The 23,741-nt window shown below is 50.2% G+C and overlaps 1 protein-coding gene across 4 annotated transcripts in view; it reads left to right on the plus strand.

The window, feature by feature from the left end:
• CGNL1 (cingulin like 1) overlaps nt 1–23,517 on the plus strand; it is a 157,051-nt gene extending 133,534 nt beyond the window's left edge. For 3 of the 4 annotated variants that reach the window (XM_081831147.1, XM_081831148.1, XM_081831145.1), the window contains 7 exons: nt 2,232–2,393; nt 5,284–5,373; nt 16,944–17,027; nt 17,731–17,855; nt 18,782–18,890; nt 19,196–19,359; nt 20,419–23,517. In XM_081831147.1, the coding sequence (XP_081687273.1) occupies nt 2,232–2,393; nt 5,284–5,373; nt 16,944–17,027; nt 17,731–17,855; nt 18,782–18,890; nt 19,196–19,359; nt 20,419–20,551 (867 nt within the window). In that variant the 3' untranslated portion in view covers nt 20,552–23,517. The remainder of the gene's footprint in view (nt 1–2,231; nt 2,394–5,283; nt 5,374–16,943; nt 17,028–17,730; nt 17,856–18,781; nt 18,891–19,195; nt 19,360–20,418) is intronic. The other variant, XM_081831149.1, reaches the window with a different exon arrangement.
• Nucleotides 23,518–23,741: the final 224 nt, after the last annotated feature.

Raw genomic sequence — 23,741 nt, forward strand, 5'->3', positions numbered from 1 at the left:
CACATGGTGCGCTGCTTTGATTTCAGAAACATCACAGTGTCATGATGACCTCTGCAAAGGGCTTCCTGTTGCTTTTTTTTTTAAAGATTTTATTTATTTATTTGACAGAGAGAGAGACAGCGAGAGAAGGAATACAAGCAGGGGGAGTGGGAGAGGGAGAAGCAGGCTTCCCGGCAAGCAGGGAGCCCAATGCGGGGCTCGATCCCAGGACCCTGGGATCATGACCTGAGCAGAAGGCAGATGCTTAACGACTGAGCCACCCAGGTGCCCTTCCTGTTGCTTTTTGTGTGATGGTTATCATTCTGCTAGAATCTTCGGACTGGAAGGAACTTTAGAGATCCTCTAGTCGGATGAGGAAACTGAGACCCAGAGAGATTAGTTAAGGCCAGAAGGAGATCAGTATTGTTCATAAAAGAGCAGTCATTCAAAACAAGATCCCTTAACAGTGAAAACAAAAGATGGCCCTTCCTAGATTTTTCTCAGTGGTGCAGCCCTGTGAGACACAGTTTCCGTCTGAATGGCAGAAATGGACACCTCATCGTTCTGGAAGGAAACTGCAGGCAGATACTGCCCTGTATCCAGCTATGGAAGTCAGTGGAGTTGGTGAAAACAAAAGTGAATTGACAAGCCAGGGTCACCCTGGATCCTTGAAAAACTCAAGCTCACCTCTGTTCACGGCCCCCAACCCTGTGTTTTGGTTGAGCTGAGATAAAGCTTGTCTGTTAACATAAAAGGGGCAGGGAGTCGGTCTGTCCTCAGGGGCAAAGCACTGCCTTCTTTGCTTTAAGAGAAATAGACATTTGACATGTTTTGCCTTTGGTGTGGAGCCAAAGAAGTTCTGACGAAGGTTATCTCTAGAGAATGAAGGCTTGGAGTTCACTGTTGGTTTATTGTCTGAATCCCACTTAGCGAAGGGGAGTTCTGACTACTTCAAGGGAGCACTAGTGTAGCTATAGCAGTGCTTGGGATCCCAGACACTCTCCGTGTTCTGTGGGGCATGGCCTCATTGAGTATTCTTTTTGACAGAGCCCTTGACTCAGTTACCACTACACCAGATGACGGTCTTTATCTGGAGAGGTCTTCTTCAAGGCTGTGCTGTTCTCATTGAAAGGTCAGGGGTTCCTGTCAGCTTCCAGGAACCCATTTCCTAAAGTTTTGCCACTGGGCTTCTGAAACTAGCCTAACCTGGTGCCCCCCCACCCCCAACACCAGACTATCTTTGAGGTTTCCCCAACTTCTCTGTGAAAATCACCCCCAAAAGATGCTGTTCTCTAATGGAGTTTGCCACTCACTGTCATAGACTCTCTGAAGGAACTAAACCCCTGGTGTAGTTAGTTATTCCTAAGACGGTGCCTTCACCCAATACCCTGTACCAGCTCCAAGAGGGAAGGAAGTTGGAAACAAAACAGATAGTCTTGGTCTTCACTGAATCAATCCACACAGGTGTATGAGGAGCACCTACAGTGTGTAGGAGCACCTACAGGTGGCTGGTCCCCTCGGGGAGATTCCAGCGAAGTAGAAAACAGGGACAACCCCCTTGCGTAGCAATCTCTTTGTTGCACTTTCTTCAAAGCTGTTAGTTCAGTGCCACCTTGTGGATGAAAAGAACAGTGTAGATTATGACAGCTGATTTAGGATTTTCTTCTAGAGAGCAGATGGTTTCACCTAATGTGCATGCTTATATTATTAGATTTTGTGCTTGCGAGTTGTTTTGGGGTCATTAATTTCATTTTTATTTTCCCCTCATTTTGGCCCTCCCACTGAGATGATGCTGGTACAGGTGGGTCATAAATCACACTGTAGGAAGCACTTACCTAGTTTGGTGGCTCTCAAGTGTTTTTGGCCATGGCCTATGTAGTAAGAACTACGTCTCGCATCGCAACCCAGTAATATGTACATCCATACAAATGTATGAGTGTCTAGTACAAAGGTTTCACAAAACAATATCTGTTTGTATTCTACTCTGATATTTTCTGTTATATTAAATTTCAAAATGCTGACCAACATCTACTAAATTGAATTTATAACTCAGTGGGTTGCTACCTGTAGCTAGGAAGCTGCTGCTTTTTATAGGAGAGGAAACTGAGGCCCAGAGGGAGCTGGAACTGGCTCAGGGTCTTCTGGACTGCACTCTGTGGGCATCCCCCGATCATCTTTGGGGTCAGCCTCTGCACTGTCTGTCCAGATGCTCTCCTGATGCAGCCCAGGTAACCACCCACTCCTCCTTCTAGATGCGCCTGATGGAGGAGGAGTTACGGGACTACCAGAGAGCTCAGGATGAAGCGCTCACAAAAAGGCAACTTCTGGAGCAGACGCTGAAGGACCTGGAGTACGAGCTGGAGGCCAAGAGTCACCTCAAAGACGACCGAAGCCGACTCGTCAAGCAGATGGAGGTCTGTAGGCTATACGAGTGTGAGCCGGGGCCTGTGCAGGGCAAGCATGGGACACAAGAGAAGTGACCTCTGTGTGCACACCTAAGCCTTTGGGATGCCTTCGGTTTTTATTCTCTGGAACAGCCAGACATTAGTAAAGTCATTTCTTGATTTGAGGAAGAAGCTAATAGTTCATAGACTCATAAGTTGTCAGAGCCAAAAGGAATGATGGGGACAGTTTAGCACAGTGCCCTCATTGTCTTGAAGAGGAAGCAAAACAGAGCCGGAAAGAGGCCAGGTGATTTTACATAAGGGCACATAGTGCATTTTCTGTTGGTTGCTTTGGGAGGTGCTTCCAACTACAGAGGAGACAAGATGGCTGCAAATCTAGAGAGGGGCTGAGCTGTGCCTTGGACCCGAACCACCTAACTCCTGGGGACACCCAGCTCTCATTTGTCACACCGCATGCTCTGTTCTTGTCTCCTAACTCTGGCCCTTTTTTGTTTTTTTTCTGTCCCATGATCCAGCTTTGCCAAAGCTAGCAGCAAACTGTGGCTCAGTTCATTTTTGGATACACCATATGTACATAGTCTAAGACAGTATGTCAGAATGTGCTCACTGGGGTCACCAGCTGGGGGTGACCTGTTCACAACATGGTAGAAAAATATGAATCAAGTAATAGAATCAAAACATGCACAAGCTACTGAGCAGGACAGGAGGAATCTTAACATCAGTCCACCTGAGCTTATACAAAAGAATAATCCTCAAGAACAAAACCAGCCCCAAACCAGAACACCCCCCCGAAAACACACATACCCCACATCCCAATGGAATTTAGTGAGGGAGAGAATCAGCCCCAGACCTATGGGAGAAGTTAAAATTGTCAAGGTTTTGGTAAAAAGACAGTGCTCAAGGACAGGGAGAGATGGTTTGAATTTAAAGTCAATGGAATTTCTGATTCAATTTTGCAAATAAATAAAAATAACTTTTAAAACCTCCAGGGGACTTAGTAGCAATTTCCAGCTAGGGAGGGATATTTCAACCATTAAAGATTTTATTAGATGGGCCCCTTTTAGACACTAGAATAACCTGGTTACAGTCTTATTGTCCTTTTGTAGGATTGCTGTGTATTTTGCTATTGTTCCTGCTTCTGATCTCATTAGAGGGGGTCATTTTAAGGCAAGCTAAGGTCAACCCAGTTAACTAGGAAGTGATTTTTCAAGGACCCAAACAATCTGGTTCAAAGCAAGCTAAAGCTGCATTGGACAGCGGTGTGAGAACCTTTGGTGTAATGACCCCTGACCTGGGCCCCTGAATGCTCTTGGTGGGTTTTGAATAGTACAGATTTTAGACAGGAAGAGAGGCCTGTGAGGAGGTGCTTTTAGCTAAACATTGGGTTGTCATCTTCTTCTAGAATATTCTGACTAAAAAGAACATTTCCTTTTACCAAATCAAGGTCTAGAAGCAGTGACATGACTGAGCTTCCCTTGCCCCTGGGCATTATTTTAGATATTTCTCCATTAATGACAAAATGAATAGCTCTCAAGGCCCTACCAGAGCAGCTCGCTGGAGGAGTGTTTCCTCCCCTCAGAGGTAGCTGGCAGGACTAGCTTGCTGTGATGAATATCTTGCCTGTTCCTTCACTAGCACTTAACAAATTAATTCTCTGGACTCAAGAGCTCTCTCAACAATGGGCATTTTCTGTAGGATCAGAAACTCAGGTGGCTGTTTTACGTAAATGAAGCACTTGTGGACCCTCGGTGATTTCTGCCACGAGCGGAACTGGCCTCGGAGGCGTCAGGGACCACGGAACAAAGAGGAGGGTCAGTGCAGAACCCGGTGCTCTGTTCCAAGTTGGTCTTCGAGCCTCTCAGCTCACGGGAGAGAGCTTTCTGGGTTCCCTGTAGATTTCATTCACCAGCAGGGAAGGCATTCACAGACATTTACTCATTCACGTGAGTAGCTCTGATTTTTGGCCTTTACAGAAGCGTCCAGAGCTTATCAGCCAGCCCACTTTGACAGTTGCAGAGACAGTATTTACGTGCAGATGCTGCAGACTTGTGTTTCAAAACTCACGATGCCAATTGCTTTTTTACCAAGTATGGCACTCAGTTAACGCAGACATATGACACATTGGCGAGTGACAGGAGAAACATGTGCATAGACCTTACAAGCCCCTATTTCTAGGTAGGGTGGTTTGTGTTAGAAGCCTCTTTTTTCATACACACAGCTACTTTGACATGCTTTTCTCTTAGCACTCAATGGTGTTAAATGAGGACCCAGCAAGGAAGACAGAAATGACAATTCTTCTGTAATGACTGGGCCACTGCTGTCTCTGGGTTACTCAGGTGCAGATTTGGGACTGACTGCCTAATGCACGAAGTGTGTGAGGTGTCCTAGAAAAGCAGGCGGGGGCAATAGTAAGTCGTAGCCTTTACTCCTGCAAGGCTCTCGGAAACTCTGAGCAGGAGGGAGAGAAAGCGTTGTCCAGAGCTTGGAATTTTTAGAAAAATGTGTCTTGGATGATGTCTGAGCTCCCACATTGCCTTTTAACAGGTAACTTGGGGATCTTAGGCCTAGGTAGATCTTTGTAAAGTTACTGATTCATAAGGGGGACAAAAGATGTGAAGGAAACAGGCTAAAATATCCACAGGGCTTATGTTAGGGCTCGGGGTAATATTTTGTCTCCTTTCATGTATTTTTGAGATGCACAATTACATCTTACATTATGAAAGCAATACAACTCGGTTTTTTGGGCTGTATGAGAAGGAGATGCATCCTTTCCCCAAACTCTAGTGATACTCAGCCCTGATCTGCTTTTGAGTTTTGCATTCCCCAGGGCCGTCCTTGCACTCCACCTGGGTCAGTGTGAGTTTAATAGGGCTATGTTTGTGTCTTCCTTCTTTCTTAGGACAAGGTGTCTCAGCTGGAGATGGAACTGGAAGAAGAAAGAAATAACTCAGATTTGCTGTCTGAGAGGATCACTCGGAGCAGGGAACAGGTGCTGTATGTAGTTGAATGATGAATGGATTGTCCTTCATGGAAAAGGAAATGTGAGAAGTGAAACCCAAGGATTCAGCTAGAAGAGGGAAGAAAGTTCTTGCCTTATAGAAATGATGGAAGGCTGGGTAGTGTTCACTGTAGTAAGCCATGAAGAGGGAGGTGTAGTATATAACATAAAGCACACAAAGTGGAAGTTTCCAGAGTGGTTATGGGTAACAGTCTATTAGCCATAATAGGCAAACTGCTCTGCTTAGAGCAGAGGCTCTAAGAATCATTAGTCCAACAAGCAATTGTGTGAAATTGGGTTGCCATGGAAAGTGGAGGACATGATGCAGATTTTTCCTTTAAGAACTTTACAAGCTAAATAGCCATACAGACGCCTATGAAGCATTCACAGTACATTAACAACCTCTTCCAAGTGAATGCTTTTTGCAGTTTTCAAAGGTGAGGAATTCCTCTTACCTTCGATCTGTACAGCAACACTGGGAGGCAGCCAGGGACCGTGTTCGCTGTCTTCACACTGTAGATAATAGAACTAATTTCCTAAATGACACTCCATGTAATCCGAAGGTTTTTGAATTTTGTTTACATTTTTTAATTAAAAAAAAAGTTTAAAGCAGCTGAGTTCTGTCCTGGGGATAGGGAGTCCTCTCATTGGGAAGTGGTGATTCCCTTCACTGGTTGCCTTGCCCAAACCATTTGACAGATCACATGGGGAAGCATTATGGGACGATATTCAGAATACGTAGTGACAGTTTTGAAAAGAACCTATATTCACTAATCTCAGCCTTTCATTTACATGACACCCATGGCTACCTGTAGAAACCTCTGAAGGGATGTATTTTCAGTGACAACTTAGTTGTATGCTGGGCTTCTGAAAATGGTACCAGAGAAACCGTACATAGACATTCAGAAAGTTCTTCACCTCTTGATTTATTTTGGGCACTTTCTTAATTAAGCAATGCAAACAAAACCTAAAAGCCTTGGATGAGGCTGAGTACAAATGAGGAAATTTTATCTATATAAAGGATTAAAATTAAAAATCTAAAATACAAGTTAATTTGGGCAAAATCTTCTTTATCCAAAGAAGCTCTTTCCTCTGGTCACTCTTCGACTTCGGCACATGCCCCACTTTTCCACCACCTCCGGACAACCAAGAACTGGAGGTTCTAATGCTTGGGGACGATGCCATTCCATGATGGTAGCCCCTCTTCAAAGTTGAAGGGAAATCACTGGCTTCTTTTCCATTGTTTCCCTGTTGACCGATTCTTTGCAAACAAGTAAGACAGTCGTGCTGTTTTGCTTCTGAGAGTGGAGAAATTCCAATCCGAACCTCTGTCCTCAGATTCAGTTCTGTCTACGTGTTCCAAAGCCATGCTAGCAGTTATCCTGCTCAAGGGGGAGCAGCCCAGCCAACCGGAGCTGCAGAAGCTAGGGAAAGGCTTTCATGGAAACCTCAAATGGATCACCCAACCTTGACACTTGAGCCCTTGTACGTTCTTACTGAAGTCTGCATTTTGATAGGCTCTTTCCCTGGTATAAAAGTTGCTTGGTGACGCGTTCCTGCCAGTGTGGCTGAGCCCCCACAGTGCCATGGGGCATTTTAGGATCTGCTAAGCATTCATGATAACAGAAGTGGCCACGAATTCGTTTTGCTAATGCTGCTCGTGGCTTAGGCAGGGAGGAATGGTGGCAAAGTCTGTCACCCTGTCAATAACCAGGCAGGCAAAACAGGCTTCCCAAGCCCCATGTTTTACACCAAAAACAAAACACAGACACAATGAACCAGAAAGTGGTTGTCTTGCTTGGCTCAGCTGATGGCCCAGCCTGAAGAGAACTGATGACTCAGTCCCCTTCTTTCTCCTCTCACCTGAGCATGTGACACATAGAGCTGCACTCTGTCATGTGGCCATGGCCGAAGATACTTCGAGCCAAGAACGTGAAGTGAGCCCAGGGAGGAGGTTAAGGGAATGAACTTGGTCTACTGGAAAGAACGTGGGCTTGCGAGTGCCTGGCCTAACTCCTGCACCAGCCCCATGGAGTCCCAGGAAGGTGCCAGCCTCTCTGAGCACATTCTTTAGGGGATGTCCCTGTTAAGGAGGCGTCACAGGTCAGTGTTGGGGTGGGGGAGAGGAGTTATCGTTATCACAGACTATTATTATAGTCTGTGAAAGGGCGGCTCTTCTCCAAATTCCAACACTGAGCCACTCTGACAAGGCTGCGTCTAGCCAAGTGTCATGAGTCCCTCGAACCCCCATCCTTCCCTGTGTCTGAGCTGTGTGCCCGAAGGGAGGTTTCCACAGCCTCTAGCCTGTTTGCCCTGTTCGTTCTGTTTTCCCCTTCTATTTCCTTTCTTGTCCCTGCCCTCCCTGAGGTGGGGGGTTGAGGGGTAAAACTTGGTGCCTGTCATAGTGGAGGAACGGAGCATCACGTTCACCTTGTAGGAATTGCTAAAACAACAACAAAACAAAACTCCTGAGGTAAGGCCTCTCTTCTGGCCTTTGCTATCTCTGGATTTGTGAGGAAGGGTAGCGTAGAGAACTGGGTTGACTGAATACCCGCCTCACAGGACAGCATTTAATTCTTATTCAACGCTGGGGTCAATCTGAGACTTCTTTTTTGCCTCTTAAAGTAAAGGTTCCAAGGAATGGCCTTGGGTATAGATAGTCGGGCCCTAATTTTGATCCGCTTACGTTAACTTGTTGGGCCATGAGCCTGCTGCCTTCCTGCCAGAATCAGAGGGGAAACTTCCAAACCTAAGACCCCTTCTCCTCTCCCCCCCCAAACACTGACCTGTGATGCCTCCTTAACAGGGACATCCCCTAAAGAACAGGAAATGTTGCCTGTCTGATATCTCCAACCCGATTTATAGCATCAGCCCCAGAAGCTCAGCAAACTGCTTCCAGGCACTGAAAAGGGAAGGCGTAGGGAGTTAGACTTTTTGGATCTTGCTCTCTTTAAATTGAAAAGGAAAAAGGTTACAGCTCTTACTTAAACTCTGCATTCTTATAAGCTCCCCTTCTGAATTTTGCCTTCCCCAAACATCTCTCATTTTTTCCCTAGTCTTAGTGGCAGGGCTTAGGTAGAAAAGCTAGGGGGGGAAAAAAAAGGTTTTCCAGCAATATGAGCAAATGGCCAACCCCTTTCACAGAATCTTAGATCTGGCAAGGACCTCCAAGTTCCTCTCCCCAGACTTCTGGTGCAGTGCACAAGAGATCTGAGGCCCAGCCCCATCGTCGCGCCCCTCCCCCCATCTGGCCAGCTCACACAGGTGGTCAGTTGCAGAGCTGGCCTCAAATCTCCTGACTCCCCAAACAGGGTTCTACCAGTGCTCGGTGCTCATAAGGTATGCTGGATACCTTATGAGCTGTGTGCATAAATAGCATTGTGGTGAGGCTGTAGAGATGATCAAAAGTGGCCCCTGTCCTTGAGTGTTTGAAGAGATGGAGGATGCCCCCCAAAATGGATGATTAATAAGAAAAAGCAACAGATACTAAATGCCAAGTGCAGGATTCAGGCAGCTCACGAAGGAAAGGCCATCATAGCAAGGGGTGATGGTGGGAGTTCTTTGAGGAAGGTGAACCTGGAGCTAGTTTTGAAGAAAGGGTAAGATTTAGACAAACTAAGGAGTGGGAAGGGAATCCTAGACAGAATGGATAGTGTGAATTAGGATTGGGAAGTAGGATATTTACAGTGTCTGGGGGACAATGAACGGAATACTGTGATAGGTTTCTGGTTTCCATAAGGGAATAGTAGGAGATAAGTTTGGAGAGGCAGGTTGAGGGTGTTGAATGGACCTTATCCTGAAGGCAGTGGGGAACCATTGAAGGTTGTAGAGCAGACAATGAGGCACCCGGGGTATTTTAAAAGATTAATGTAGTGGGGTTGGGAGTTAGGACAGCAGAAGGGGAGACCAGGAGGAAGCTCAACTGGGCTGTTCGGGGACAGAGAATAGAAAAGGCAGTTATGAGATCAAACATCCTATCCTTTATATGTTTTTTCCCCCCGTTCTTATACATACATTTGACACTCAGTAAATGCTGGGCACATTATTTGTGAGTTCCCAGCCGTTCTTTTCCGTACATGCTCAGGATGTAATTTTTCAGACTGATGGGTTCAGGAAATCCTAACAGAAATTTTTTTTTTTCCCCAAACTTTTTGGATGCTTGAATTTTGTTTCCAAATCTGACTAACATGAAGGAGAAGGGATGAATTTAGACTTGATAAAGTCATGTCTTATCTACTCTGTAAAACAGAGGTGAGGAGTATTTGTTTTCTCACCCAAATATGGTTTCACCTGATTCAGGAAGGGTTCTGGCTTGTAAGTTGAAGGCAAATTGATTTAAATAGTGGGTATTTCACCGGCTTTGGTCTGTTTAAATACAAAGAAATCCTTTTTTCTCTCCTTCCTCCAAAACCGTGTCTCCATTTACAATTGCTATCTTTACGGAGGATTTGCTAAGTGCTGGGCTCTGTGTGCCCTGCTTACATGCTTTTGTGTCATTGTTTCTGCTTGTAAGTGACCACCTAGGGTCCTGAAGCTTGGAGGCCAAGCCAGGATTTGACTCCAGAGCCTACTGCCTCCCACCTGTTCCCATCATTCCAGCATCAGACTTAAGACTGGTAAAGACCTCCCCAGATACATTTGGGGCCTCTCTTCACAAGTTAACAATAAGGCCATGGTGTCTTTTAATATGGATGAGGATTTATGATCTTCTCTTGACTGTCCAGTGAGTCCAGGATTTACATAGTAAAAGAGAGGCCCAGCATTGGTGTGTTTTAAACGTGTTCTAGTTCACTGGGCGCTGCTGTGCTGTTCCTGGTGGTTGAGTACAAACAGTTAACACTTGGGCTGGGCCTCAATGGAGAGGCGTTTTCTTGGCCATGGAAGCTATGATGACCCAGCTCAGTGGAAAGATGATTCTTCTAATATAGGCAGACAAGAGGAAAAACACCAACTCCAGAGCTTTGGGTGGCTTTATGATCCTTCCAGGGGCTGAGTAAGGCTTCCCTGTTGCCTTGGCAACAACAGAATAAATCCCAGTGGATGAAGTTGCAGACCCCTGCATTCCTTTTTGGAACTGCTCCCAGGTGGTTGGCTCACACCTGCTCCTCAGTCTGCACCAGGGTGATGCATCCGGCAGGATATGGTACTGGGAAGTAAGGCTCCTTTGCAGTCAGTGACTGAACCATCAATTATGGAGCTTCTTTTCTTTTAATTGAAATGCTCCTTAGTCTCAGACCTGGCTCCGATTGTATGGACGGCTTAAAACCCAATGTGTATAGTTGGTTAATAATGGTTTTCCTCTCTTATGATTGAGGATCTTCCTGGTGTTTTTAATACCAGCCAGGAGTGTAGGTCCCAAGGCCCTCTACAGCCCAATGGTAAACACAGGTGATGGGGCAAAATATTGTTATTAGCGATCATAAATATCTCTGGCTTCTCATTAACATGGAAGGCTGATGGGTCATGGGTGGAATCTGATACTGTTCTTTCCGATCAAGATGCTCAGGGTTTAGCATTTCTCCAATCCAGCTCTGATAAACTGTTGCCTTCAGCTCCTGTTCTGTTTTTAATTTGACTGGAAAAGTTTTTGTTTGGTCTATTTAGTATAGTTGAAGGGTAAACGACATGTAAAGCACTAAGCTTATATAAAAGAAATGTTTTCCCAGCCACAGATTTACTTCTCTGGTCCACAGGAGGAAGCTGGCCAAGCCAGCGGCTCTCTTCTCTTCCCTTCTCTCCCCGGCCCTCCCCTCCCCTCCTCGCCCCTTCTCCCCCCTCTCCCCTCCACTCCCCTCCCTTCTTCTCTCTTCCCCCCTTCCTCTCCTCTCTTCTCCCTTTCCCTCCCCTCCCTGCTCCTGCCCTCCTTGCCTCTCTCCCTCCTCTCCTTTCCCCTCCTCTCTTCTCCCCTTCCTTCCCCTCCCTGCCCCTCCCCTCCTCGCCCCTCTCCCATCCCCTCCCCTTTCCTCTTTTCTCACCTCTCCTCTCTTCTCCCAGTGTGGGCTCAAGTCACTGGACCAGTCCTAGGGATCACTGTTTTGACAGGGCTAAAGCACTTCTGGTTTACGGTAAAACCCAGCCTTGGGAGCATTGTCCGTCACTTCACAAGGTCTTCCTTGTATAAGGCTTCATGTAGTGGACTTATTTTGGAATTTTCTGTCAGGCTGTCCTTTTTGAAGAATTGAAGGAAGCCTCGCATGCCTGCTAAAAGGCCTGGTTTGCGAAAGAGTAAGAAAAAATGGACAGCCCCGTCACAGTAACTGTTAAGTTTTATGGTTGCACATTTGTTCCTTCCTGTTCTTCACTCTGATTTATTTTGCACTTCCATTTTAATAGCCATCTTTTGAAGAGATGTAGGGGAGTATAAATAATGACGTTTTGTTTTGTTTTGTTTGGGATTTTTTGGGAGCATCACCATTTGCCTGGGGCTCTCCAAGGAGGTCTTTTTTTTTAGCAATGAGATTTTTTTTTTTTTTTTTAAGATTTTATTTATTTATTTGTTAGAGAGAGAGCACAAGCAGGGGGAGCGGCAGGCAGAGGGAGAAGCAGACTCTCTGCTGAGCAGGGAGCCCAACATGGAGCTCGATCCCAGGACCTCGGATCATGACCTGAGCTGAAGGCAGCCGCTTAACCAACTGAGCCACCCAGGTGCCCCTCCAGGGAGGTCTTGAACCTGAGGAGACCTCTGGGATGCTGCCCCCCTGAGCCCTCCTGTGCACTGGGAGGCCCGTGTCCTGGCAGGACCCAGATTTTCCAGTCAGTGGCACTGAGGGAGCTAGACTTGGCCACTGGTTGCTGCTTGGAGTCACAGGGATTTTCCTGAACTCCCGTCTGGGCCCAGCGCTGCATGGCCCCTTGGTGGTCCCGGAGCCCCTCCCTGCAGCTTGTCTGCCTCACTCCACTGTGGAAGTCCCTGCCCGAACGCTCTTGCCTTGTACGATTTGCCCTTCACTGAGAGACCTGGGTCTTCCACGTTTGCCGAGAGGGAGAAAAGGAGTGAATGATTTTCAGCCAGAAAGCCTGGGCTAGAATCCCAAAGCTGCGTCCAACGTTCCTGAACCTCCCACCTGGAAAATGGGGTGATAACATCTGCTTCAGAGAGTGGCAGGAGGATTGATAGGCCCAGACGTGCCCAGGACACTCGCAGTTGCCCCGGGCATGTCACCCGGGGCTTTTGATTCTTGATGTTTCCCTCCTCGGTCCTCAGGCCTGGAGCACAGTTGCAGAAACCACCACCTGACCCCCTAAAAGCAGATGCCATATACAGCTACAACCACACCCTTGTCTCCACTCTGCCGGCCTTTTATTGTCTTTTGGTATTTTTCAGCCTAATGCCTCACAACTAAATTTCTAAATTTCTTTCTCTCTCTACAAGCCCACAGTTCTTCCTTATCCCCCACTTTTGGAAAAATAATTTCCCCTCCCTTCGCTCCTTTCCCTCCCTCCCATGCCGCTGAGCTACAGGAGCCTGCCTCCCTTAAGTCCTGCATTATGCTGTCTCTCAGAGGCTCAGAGAAAGTTCTCCCCCACTCCATGCTGCCCCCGGCACCAGGCCTACATCCTGTCCCTCCCCATACACAGTCAGTCTCCCTGTTCAACTCCCTTCTCGTCACTGTCCAGCGTCTGTAACTTTTCCCTTCTCCGTGATTCTCACCCTCGCCTGCTAATAGGTGTGGGGCGCCTCTATTACAGCCCTCTTTGGGGCCCTCACATCCCCAGCCCTCCAGTTGTAGCTGTCATCTCGTCGCCGCTGGAGTTCGAGGAAAGGCGTTTTTCCACCTCTTCGTGCCCGGCACCTTCCCAGTTTCTGCACTTGGGTTCACCTCTCTGCCGAGCCTTCCAGAGCCGACTTCTTGTCCAGCTCAGGCACTTTTCCCCAGGCTTCCTTCTGCCTGACCTTCCTCAGTCCTCACCCTTCTTGGCTTACAGGACAGGGCAGTATCCTGGTTTCGTCCCAGTCTCCCCTAGGGGGAGTGCTCCGCAGGGCACAGCTCTGGGGCCTCCTCATTCTTCATACAGTTCTCCTTGGGGAGCTCATCAGGCCCGTGGCTTCAGCTGGTGCCATCCCGTCTCTGCACCTGTCTGCAGCCTCTCCTGGACTCTAGGGGTAGATGGGGCTGGTACGGGACCTACCTCCTCCGAGGGGGTGGGGGGATGGAGGACTAAAGGAACAGCACTGTAAAAATGCTTAAGACTTCCTTTAGTAAGTGCAATCCAAGCTCTCTGGTCACCATGTAGTAACAGGCCCCATGGGACTGCTCCCTGTCCCCTCTCTCTTAACCTGCCTGTCTCCTGCCCCTGCATGTCTAGTCCGGTGCTTTGTTTCTCGAGCACCCCATCTTCTTGCTTACCTCCCACTCTGACTCACTGGTGGCCCTGGTCTGGGAAGCTGTGTTCCCTCTCCTGCCCCTTTCTCTACCCTGCCTGAGCCTGGCCTCTCAGGTGGGTCACAGCTGAGGGGCCCTTTCCCTGGCCCTCTATGCCTGGGCTGTGACCACTGCCATGCGCCACACATATGGGACTTACTCGTTTGTCCCCCGTGAGGCTACAGTTAGGGCAGGTCCTGTGTTGGTCTTTGTCAGTGTCCTAGGGCTGCTAACGTCGAAGGAGCGAACTCATCCTGTCACCTATCCCGTCATTCCAAGACCAGCTGTCCCCCAGCACGCAAGTACGTTCATGTCCTTTCTGGGGACACTCCTCAGTGTCTGGAGAGATGGGGCGGCTACTCTGGCCGGAGGATGGGGGCAGGGGCCTCTGGCTTCCTCACGGGGAGAGCCACTCTGCACCCACCAGAATGTGCTTTCACTGTGTGACCAGCCACCTCGAAGGGCCTTCACAGGCTATCTCGTTCAAGTGCCTTGTGTTAGAAATGAGTCTGCATCCCGGAGGTGAGGTGGCTGAGGTCACACACAAGTGAACTCAGAGCCAGAGGAGAAGCCAGGCCTCCGCTGCTCGGCTGTGGAATGACTTCCCATCACAGTGACAGTTTAACCGTGTTCTGGTGAACAGAACACTCTCCCCCGGGAGGCACATGGCAGTCCCGTGGCCCAGCCGTGCTGACGTCCTCCGTGCTCCGTGTGCTGCGTCGGCCGGTTTGGAGGCCGTGCTCAGAGTGGGGCTGTGAGCCCGCATTCGTTAGCTGTGGACTTTGTGCTCATGTGGCAGTTACAGGAATATTCCAGCACCTCTGTAACAGGTGATTCTCGAGGGCTCTGGGGCCAGGCTGGGTGGGAGCCGGGCCACGGACGGAATTCTCCCTGCTCTGCTGGCTGACCCTTAGCATTGCTGGCACTTTTTTCCCTGCAGCGTACAAGGGTGCCCTAAGGAGATTGCCTTCTTCCCAGGTCTTGGTTTTTACATGACCGCTGTATTTGAACCCTAGATCCGTGTGAGGCCTTTGCACTAAGTTGGTCCAGAGAGCCAGGGCAGGCGGAGTAGTGGGCTGTGAGTAGGCTTGGCCTGGGTTCTAGTCTGCTCTCTCTGGTCACATGTATCCCTGCCCTCGGTGTCAGTGTCCCCTGCTGTAGAATTCTGAATTCCCTTGACTTAGAAGCCTGCTGGCCAGAAATGCAAAAGTGTCAGCGTTTTTTTTGTTTTGACCACACAGATACTCCCTCACCTGTGGGCAGAGTCCCAGCCTCTCCAGGTCCAGGTCCTGCCCATCACCAGCCTCATTCCTCAGCCCTCCCTGTCACCCATTCTGGGCCACCCACACCACGCTGCTTGTCATTCCCTGCATGCACTGTGGCAGGGACAGCGGGAGACCGGAGCAGATGCAAGCCTGTCCCAGCGTTTCCTCTTATTATCCCTGGCTCACCCCGCAAGGTCTTGCTCTCCAGGCAGAGGGTGGGGGAGGGGTGGGCTTTTCCTTTACTCAGGTGCTTGTGCAGGTGGTGAAAATGCAAGTGGAGACCAGGCCAGTGAGACTGTTACAGGTGTACCCCGGGCATCCAGGGACTCGTGGGTGCACCTCTTACCCAGGCTGAACCTTATGAAGGAAGGGGTGGTTTTATTTTACTGGTTCACGCGGTCAGTTCTCCCAGCTTCTTCAGGCTGCCCTCTGCTGGACAGTCCTGGGAACAGGGTCTGGGGTTCATGTCACTGCTGCTGAAAGCCCGCTGGGGATTGGGGAACAGAGGCAGGCCACGGGATTTCTCTCTGGGTACTGCTCCACCAGGCTCATCTCCTATTTTTTTTTTTTTTAAAGATTTTATTTATTTATTTGACAGAGAGAGACACAGCAAGAGAGGGAATACAAGCAGGGGGAGTGGGAGAGGGAGAAACAGGCTTCCCACAGAGCAGGGAGCCCGACGCAGGGCTCCATCCCAGGACCCTGGGATCATGACCTGAGCCGAAGGCAGATGCTTAACGACTGAGCCACCCAGGCACCCCAAGGCTCATTTCCTATTAACATAGACAAAATCCTCAGTAATGTTTAGCCTTTGCCAGATCACCAAGAGCTGCCCAGTGTTCTTGCTGACTTTTGTTTCTGGTACACAAAGGGAGAAATCTAGCAGCGTCTGAAATATGCTAAGTGTAGAAGCCTTTCCCAAAGTTTGAACTTACCCTGCAGCAGTCAGGAACTCAGATGAGTGCTTGCTCCCCCTCTTACTAGTTGTGTAGATCTCGGGCAAGGTGGATCACTGAATCATCCCCGGACGAATGATGCCCGGATGCTTAGTTTTAGCATCGGAAGTCCTGTGCCCCGAGAACATCCTCCGAGTTGGGCGAGTTGGCCGGGATGGTTGAGCACCATGCAAGTTGATGAGCTTCTCTACACCCCAGTGCCCTCCGCAGAGATAGGATTACCTACTTCCTGGGGTTGTTGTGGGGACAGTAATAGTGCTTGTGGAGTGCTAAGCAGGTGATTCCGTTTTCTGGAGCTGCTGTAACAAAGTGCCACGAATGGGGTGGCCTAGGACAGAAATTTATTATCTCATAACTCTGGAGCCCAAAAGTCTGAAATCAAAGTATCAGCAGAGCCTTGCTCTCTTTGGACCTGTAGGAGAATTCTCTGTTGCTTCTTCCGGGCTTCGGGCAGCTTTCTGGCTCTTCGGCATTCCCTGACCATAGATGCCTTCCTCCAGTCCTCTGTCCTCACGTGGCATTGTGTGTGTGTCTCTCTTCACGTGGCTGTCTTTTCTGGCTGCATGTCTGTCCCAGAATCCAAATTTCCCCTTTTTATAAGGCCACCAGTCATATTGGATTAGGGCCTACCCTAATGACCTCATTTGAGCTTGGTTACCTCTGTAAAAACCCTGTTTCCAAATAAGGTCATATCTTAGGTACCAGGAGGTAGGACTTCAGTGTATCTTTTTGGGGGGGCCAACCATTCAGCCCATAACAGCAGGGTTTGCTATGACCGTTACCGTCGTTTGTAACGTTGTCTTTGCAATCATCATGAAACCAAGAATATCTAAGAAACAGCCCCTGCCCCCAAGAGGAGATGGCATGATGAAGAGAAGCTGGCTTGGTGGTTGGAATTCGGTACCCAGGGACCACATCAACACGAAGGATACAGAGACAGCCCCTCTAACTGCTGGGCTTTGTTCTCCTTGGTGCAGATGGAGCAGATGAGGAGCGAGCTCCTGCAGGAGAGAGCTGTCAAGCAGGACTTGGAGTGTGACAAGATTTCTCTGGAGAGGCAGGTGAGGCTGGTCTTGGATTAGACCCCCTCGGTGGGGTCTCCTTTGCATGGCACCCCAAGAACTCTGGGGCCTAACTCACCTGAGAGGTGGAGGTGTTCTGAAGGCCTTTTCCAGAGAGGTTTTCCCAATAATATTAAATCTGCTTGGAGGTTGAACAGCTAGGGAGGAGGAATTGCGGGTGGCGTCTTCTAGATCCTAAGAGGGCTAAATTCTGACATAAAGGGAATGAAAAATGGGGGCCATGAGTTGCCAACAGAGCTTATTGGAATCATTTCTTTTTTTTGTTTTGTTTTGGAATCGTTTCTTTTACATGCTATTCATGTAAATTCTTCACTGAATATCCTATATGATCTTGGTGAAGGAGCCTGTTTCTCCTGCCATCCCCACCTCCCCCCCATAGGTTTATACAAAAACAAGGCCATGCGTGTTTGCCTGACATCCAGGAGTCCTACGACGGCCAAAGATTTCACTTGGGCTCAGGAGGGAATGTGGTAGAATCTCTTCTCAGCATGCCAGGAGTGGAGTGCAAGGCCTGTCCCTAGAGACATGCCCGGCTTCCCCTGGTCCCCCAGGGCCATGCATCCCGTGTGGAGGGCGGGCTCATCACAGTTGCTGACCACGTGCTGGCTTCACCCTGTACTCTACTCTGCACAGAGAGCACGGCAGACGCACAACCCCTCACAGCATCCCTGTCTGATTCTAGAACAAGGACTTAAAGAGCCGGATTATCCACCTGGAAGGCTCCTACAGGTCCAGCAAAGAGGGGCTGGTGGTGCAGTTGGAGGCCAGGATCGCTGAGCTGGAGGACCGTCTGGAGAGCGAGGAGAGGTGAGCCTGGCCAGCCGAGGTGCGGAGGCCCGGTGAGCAGTGGTGTCCACACTCCAGAGCACATTCCCATTTGTGCCTCTTCCTGTCCTTATGAGCCTTCCTGTGAGGAAGGTGGAGCAAGTACAATAGGCGAGAAAAGCAAGACCAGTGCCAGTAAGTACTGGGGAAGGTAGCAGGGCTGAATATTGGCCCGCGGACTCTAGCGCAGGCGTCCCACGCCTGAGCCCACAGCTTCCGCGCTGTGCTGGCTGCTCCTTTCCACCCCTCGGAATGACAGGCTGCCTCATCAGCTACTGAGTTTGAGCTGGATTAGAGGCAGGGGGTCCACTCTACCCCAGGGGCCAGAGGTATTGGAGCAGAGGCCCAGTGCTGGCTCAGAAATGGGCAGGACCCCCACAGTGGGTGGAAGATGCTTGGGATCAGAGGGCCTCCCTCCTTTCCAGGAGATTCTCTGCATCTGGCTCCAAGATCATAGCCCGAGGGCCAGCCAGCACCCGGTTGAGCCTGACTGGCCTCCGTTCTTACTCTTGGCCCCTGAGGGGTGAGGTGTGCGTGCATATAGCACTGTACATGATCTGTTCCTAGTAGGACTTTGGGGCTGGGCTGGAGCAGCCTGGAGTAGACCCACGCCGCTCATACTCGGGCAGTCGGGGGCCCTCTGCCTTACAAAGTAAAGCTTGGGACCGGAAGAACGCAGGGCAGCTCCATTCCTAGCTCTGCCTGTCGCTGGCTCTGCGGCCTCGGGCAAGTCGCTCCCCTTCATGGAGCCCCCGTTTCTTCCCGGACTGACCACTGCATGTCTCCGACCCTAAGCCACGAGTTGACCAGGCCGCTTGGCTGGAGCTTCCTTGCCTCCACAGCCTGGCCAGGGCCTCCTGTGGGGCTGGATGAGAGGGTCCTCGGTTCTGTTCCCCCTGCCCTTCTAGGGACCGGGCCAGCCTCCAGCTCAGCAACCGCCGGCTGGAGCGGAAGGTGAAAGAGCTGGTGATGCAGGTGGATGATGAGCACCTGTCACTGACTGATCAGAAGGACCAGGTGAGGGACCCTTATTCTCAGATTTTTCCGCCCCAGGTGGGCGGGTGATAGAGTTGTAGAGACTGAGTCCTGTCTTCCCCTCTCCCCAGGTACATTGTAGAACAATGGGGCCTTTCTAGCCTACTTTAGCAGGGGGTTCAGCAACCCTCAGCCCCGGAGCTGAGACCGGTTGCTCTCTTTGCCACCTCTTGGTCGCCTGGGGAGGACGGCGGCTGGACTGCAGACCTCTCTGTGCTGGACTCTTCTCCATCCCCGCTGGGCTGGGTGACCAGCCGGCGTTCAACCTGCCTTCTCTCCCAATGCAGCTGAGCTTGCGCTTGAAAGCCATGAAGCGGCAAGTGGAGGAGGCTGAGGAGGAGATCGACAGACTAGAAAGTTCTAAAAAGAAGCTGCAGAGGGAGCTGGAGGAGCAGATGGATGTGAACGAGCAGCTACAGGGACAGCTCAATGCCATGAAGAAGGACCTAAGGTGGGCGAGTGTGGTGGCCCCGCAGGGACCGTGATCCCCCTGACATTTGAGGAGAGCTCGACACTGTCAGGGCACGCTTACTGCTGATGTCTGACGCCAGTTCCTTGTTGTTGCCTCTCGGGGTTATCCCATCCTAGAGTCGAGAGTGGCCACATCCACTTCGGTCACCCCACATGTGTCATCCCCATACCAATCCCCTGCTGTCAGCCAGACAGATTCCATCCCTCTTGTCCATAAGGGGAAACTGAGGCTCAGAGCAGGAGACCTAGCTCATACCACCCTGGAGGGGGCAGCCTCTAGACCAGCCCTTAGGAGTCCTGCTTTTAGGGAGAAATAAGATAAGGTTTGGCTTCATATCCCCATGAAGACTAGACTCTCTTGGGCCTGGTCTCAGGAGAGAGCTGCCTCTAAAGTCCCCCTGCCGTGACTGGAAGGGGCCTGGGGTGGGGGTCACTTTCCCTGCCCCAGGGTCACTGGGGTACAGGGTGAGATTAAGTTCATGCTCATCCATAGAGCTGAGCCTTTCTCAGAGGCTGACTATGCAGGTAGCCCAGGTGGTTCTCTTGTAAATGGACAGAAGACCCCAGCCCGTTGAGAATCCTATAAATAGGGCCTGTCTATTAAGAGCCTGGCCCCAGGGCTGGCATTAGGGTGCACCATTTAAGGGGGCACCAAAAATCTTGGTAATCAAGATAGATAATTCATGCGCTGTTATATAAAGTGAATGCAAACAACCCATGGTAAACAAGATATCAAAATTTTTAATTAAGATGGGATCAATAACAGCACCCTGACGAGACATAGCGTAGCTTGAGGCGAAAGGAAAAATCAGCCCTACTGAACTTGTTCCAGCCCCGTCCAACCCTTCCTGGCAACACCGGCCGCTTGCAGGCAGTTTGCTCCCTGTTGCTGAAGGAACTGTCAGGTGCAGACCGGTTCATGTGCTTCCGTGGCAGCCAGAGGGGTGGAGAGATGGGAACCCCAGACCCTTCCTTCATCCCCGATCAGAGACAAACTGCAGCCCAGGGCCGGGACACATGCCCCCTGTTGTTTCGGCAGACTTAAGAAGCTGCCGAGCAAGGTGCTGGACGACACGGACGATGATGACCTCAGTACGGATGGGGGGAGCCTCCACGAGGTGCCGCTGAGCCACAGCTTCCCCAAGGACAGCGCCGCCACCAGCCAGATGTGAGGCCCCTTCCGGGGCTGCGGTGGCCCGTCATGCCTGGCAGGGCCCCGCAGCCAGCCACCCGCAGCGGAGAGCAGGAGAGGCAGCGTCTATGCGGAGCTGAGACCTGAGACCCGTGCACCTCCTCGTCACAGAACAGGCCGACTCCTCCACATTGCATTCCTCCCGGGGTCTCTGAGTTGGTAGCGCACCTCTCCTCGCTCGGACAGGTAGCAGTTTAAATGTTGGCGCCTGAGGCATAGGAACCACCACTCACTGTGGGTTTGGAGGCTCTATTTCAGTGGGAGGAAGCCCGGATTCTGCATAGCTATCCGCCGCACTGTTCGCAACAGTGCTCCTACGCCCTCCTCCCTCCCTGGCCAAGGAGAAGGGTCCAAAAGGCTACTAGTTGTTATTTAATAGCCATTGTGCGGGGGAGGAGATGATGCATAGACTGCACATATTTGAATCCAGATTCTCCTGGGCTGCAGCTGTTCCACTGTGGAATGTTACAGAAGCTTGTAGGATGGCTTGTTTGTAAACTCCACACATCTTTCTTCTTATTTTTTAAAACATGGAGCTACGAGGTTTTAAGGATGAAGACATAGAGATGAGAGAGAGAGGGTAGAATACAGACTACTTTTGACATCAGAGTTGGAAAAAAGGAATTGTCGTGGTGATAAGGGACAGTTAATCCCGAGAAGAGAAGTTCAAGTGGTCTTGGTGAACAACTTACGGAGGGAGAGAAAGTCAGAAGGTCATGGGTATCTGTGGCCCTGCCTACTTATTTTATCTAGAATGTTGTTACAATTTCTGAACCATGCTGAGACCAATTCCCAGTCACCAACTGCAATTTCATTTCCACAGTTGGGGTGGGGAGACTCGTAAATAAGGGTTTCGACAAATCATGTGGTTTCTGGAGGGTTGGGGTCCTCCTGTCGTTTCTTACTGGTCCTTTCCTCCTGTCCACCCGCGTCAGGCCTCCAGGTAGCCTCCTCTGGCCGATGGTTGCTGGGTAGGGAGTGGGAGGGTGTGAGGAAGAGGCGGGCGGTGTCCAGGAAGGTCATGGGGGGAGGGAGGAGAGGGGGTAAGCGGGCCCGTGTGAGTGTGGGGAGGAAGGAAGAGGGAAGTCCGTGAAAGCTGGGGGATGTGTAGACAAGGGGTATGTTGAGCTGGATCTCGAGTTTATGTCAGGAAAGTGAGGGGAAAAAAGTCAGGAGGTGCAGACTGGAAGGCTCCTTCTGGCTTCCTGGGACGGAGGAGGGCCGTGGGCCGGCACCAGGCACGAAGGAAGCGGAATTGGGTGAGGTCACACTGCTGGGGCAGCATTACAGGGAATGTGGAATTGGGAACTTGCAGTCTTGTAGTATCGCAGTACTTCCTCCTGGCCTTCCTGGTGTCACCTCCCACTGCCACTGGTCCCATGGATGCCCAGAGGCCGAGTCCAGGCACAGCCGGGCGCCCACAGGTCAGGGCCAGGGTGTAGAGCAGGCAGCTCAGTAGGGCCACGGCCAGGGAGAGAACCTCGTAGGATGTGTCTATATACGGGGGCGGAGAGGATCGTGTTCAGTTGGGTTGGCAGTATCCCCAGGTATCCTAAGAGACGGGAAGCCCATGGACCAGAGAACTCCATGACAGTTACCGTGAGGAGCAGGGAGCTTCAGTGCTCTAGCTACACCAGGGCTCAGAGCCCACTGAACAGGATTCAGAGTGATCAGCCTGCTTTAAGGGCAGGTGTCACCCCACCCCTGCCTCCCTAACAGGACAGGGAGCCCCACCTCTGCTGGCTTGGAGTGGTTCTTGCCTCTGCTTACTCATTTGAGGTGCAGAGAGATTGCTCCCTTTCACCATTCATTCATTGAGCCAATATTGATTGGGCGTCCACCATGTGTCAGACACAGTCCTTGACACTGGGAATACAGCAGTGAATAAAACAGACCCAAATGCCCTCCTAGAGTGCAGGACAGTAGTCCTACAAACGGACACCGAGGCCTAGCCCCTCCGTACCCAGCCCTGGAGCGCCTCTGTCCTCTTGGGGACACAACAAGCCTGATTCACTGGAATTCCCCGGGGGTTCTCCGACCCTCACTATATTTCTGATTTCCCTGCTGCTTCCACTCACTGTCATTAGCTATATGCCAAGAAGTCTGCCCACAGATGCCTCAGCCCGCTCATAACTACAGGTGGGACAGGAGAAGGTCAGAGGTGCAAGAACTTGGCGGAGGGATGGGGTGGGGCGAGTGTCTATCTGAGGTTTGTGAGAAAGTCACTGTTTCTGGCAGTTCCTCGTGGTCACCAGGCTGCAAGAGGCAAAAGTGCCCATGGAAAGAGAAAAGAGATCCCTGTTCAGAGGGTTGCATCCTCACGGTAAAAGATGGGCCGTTGTAAATGTTAACAAAGGCATCAGCCTACACGGGCTTGGTGCTGGAGGTGAGGCGTGTGGGGTAGCAGGGTGGGAAGAACATCGGACTGGGCCTTGAGAGATGTTTTCAAGTCCTCACTCTTCTTGCCCCAGTGACCTTGACGGGGGTGACCTTGATGGGGGACGGGGCGTGTGCTCTCAGAGCGCAAGATTGCCTGGAATACATGAGGACCATGGCTCAAGGTCCTTTCCAGCTCTGACATGCTATCATTCTTTGATTTTATTATATACTCATTTTCTTTCCTGTTTATTATTTTAAGAACTAACCCTACTCAAGAATATTTAGCTAGCTTAAAAAAAAAAGAAAATATTTTATTTAATAAACCAATATGTGGCCTAATGCAATGCCGAGGAGACAATCATCGTATATCTTTATAATTTTTTTTTTTCCTGCTTCGGAGTGTCCTTTGACAAATGCAAGAAGCTTTATTCTGTTGTGCTTCAGCTTTGGGGATGTTTGATTGCTTTGGTTTGTCATGGGGAAGAGATGTTGTGGGCAGCTACCTCCATGTACGTGAACTGGATAAAGCAGGATTGCCTTTCAATAAATGGTGTCATCCGACAGGAATCTTGACTCTGCCATTATTTTAACTCCCTTGTTTTCTCCAGAGCTTGGTTCCGTGTCCACCAAGAAACAGCCAAGGTGAATGGCTGGAGGCTGCTTGAGGAAGTGGAACGTGGTGGCCTTTCATGCCCAGAACCATTTTCTGAAATTAGAAGGATGGGAGCGGGTCCGTGGTAAACACTGGGAGAATTAATATGCCTGCAGATGGTGATGTTCTGAGAAATCCA

Source organism: Leptonychotes weddellii, chromosome 9 (genome assembly GCF_054177405.1).
Source record: "Leptonychotes weddellii isolate Sample4059 chromosome 9, ASM5417740v2, whole genome shotgun sequence".
In the NCBI taxonomy this organism is placed as follows: domain Eukaryota; kingdom Metazoa; phylum Chordata; class Mammalia; order Carnivora; family Phocidae; genus Leptonychotes; species Leptonychotes weddellii.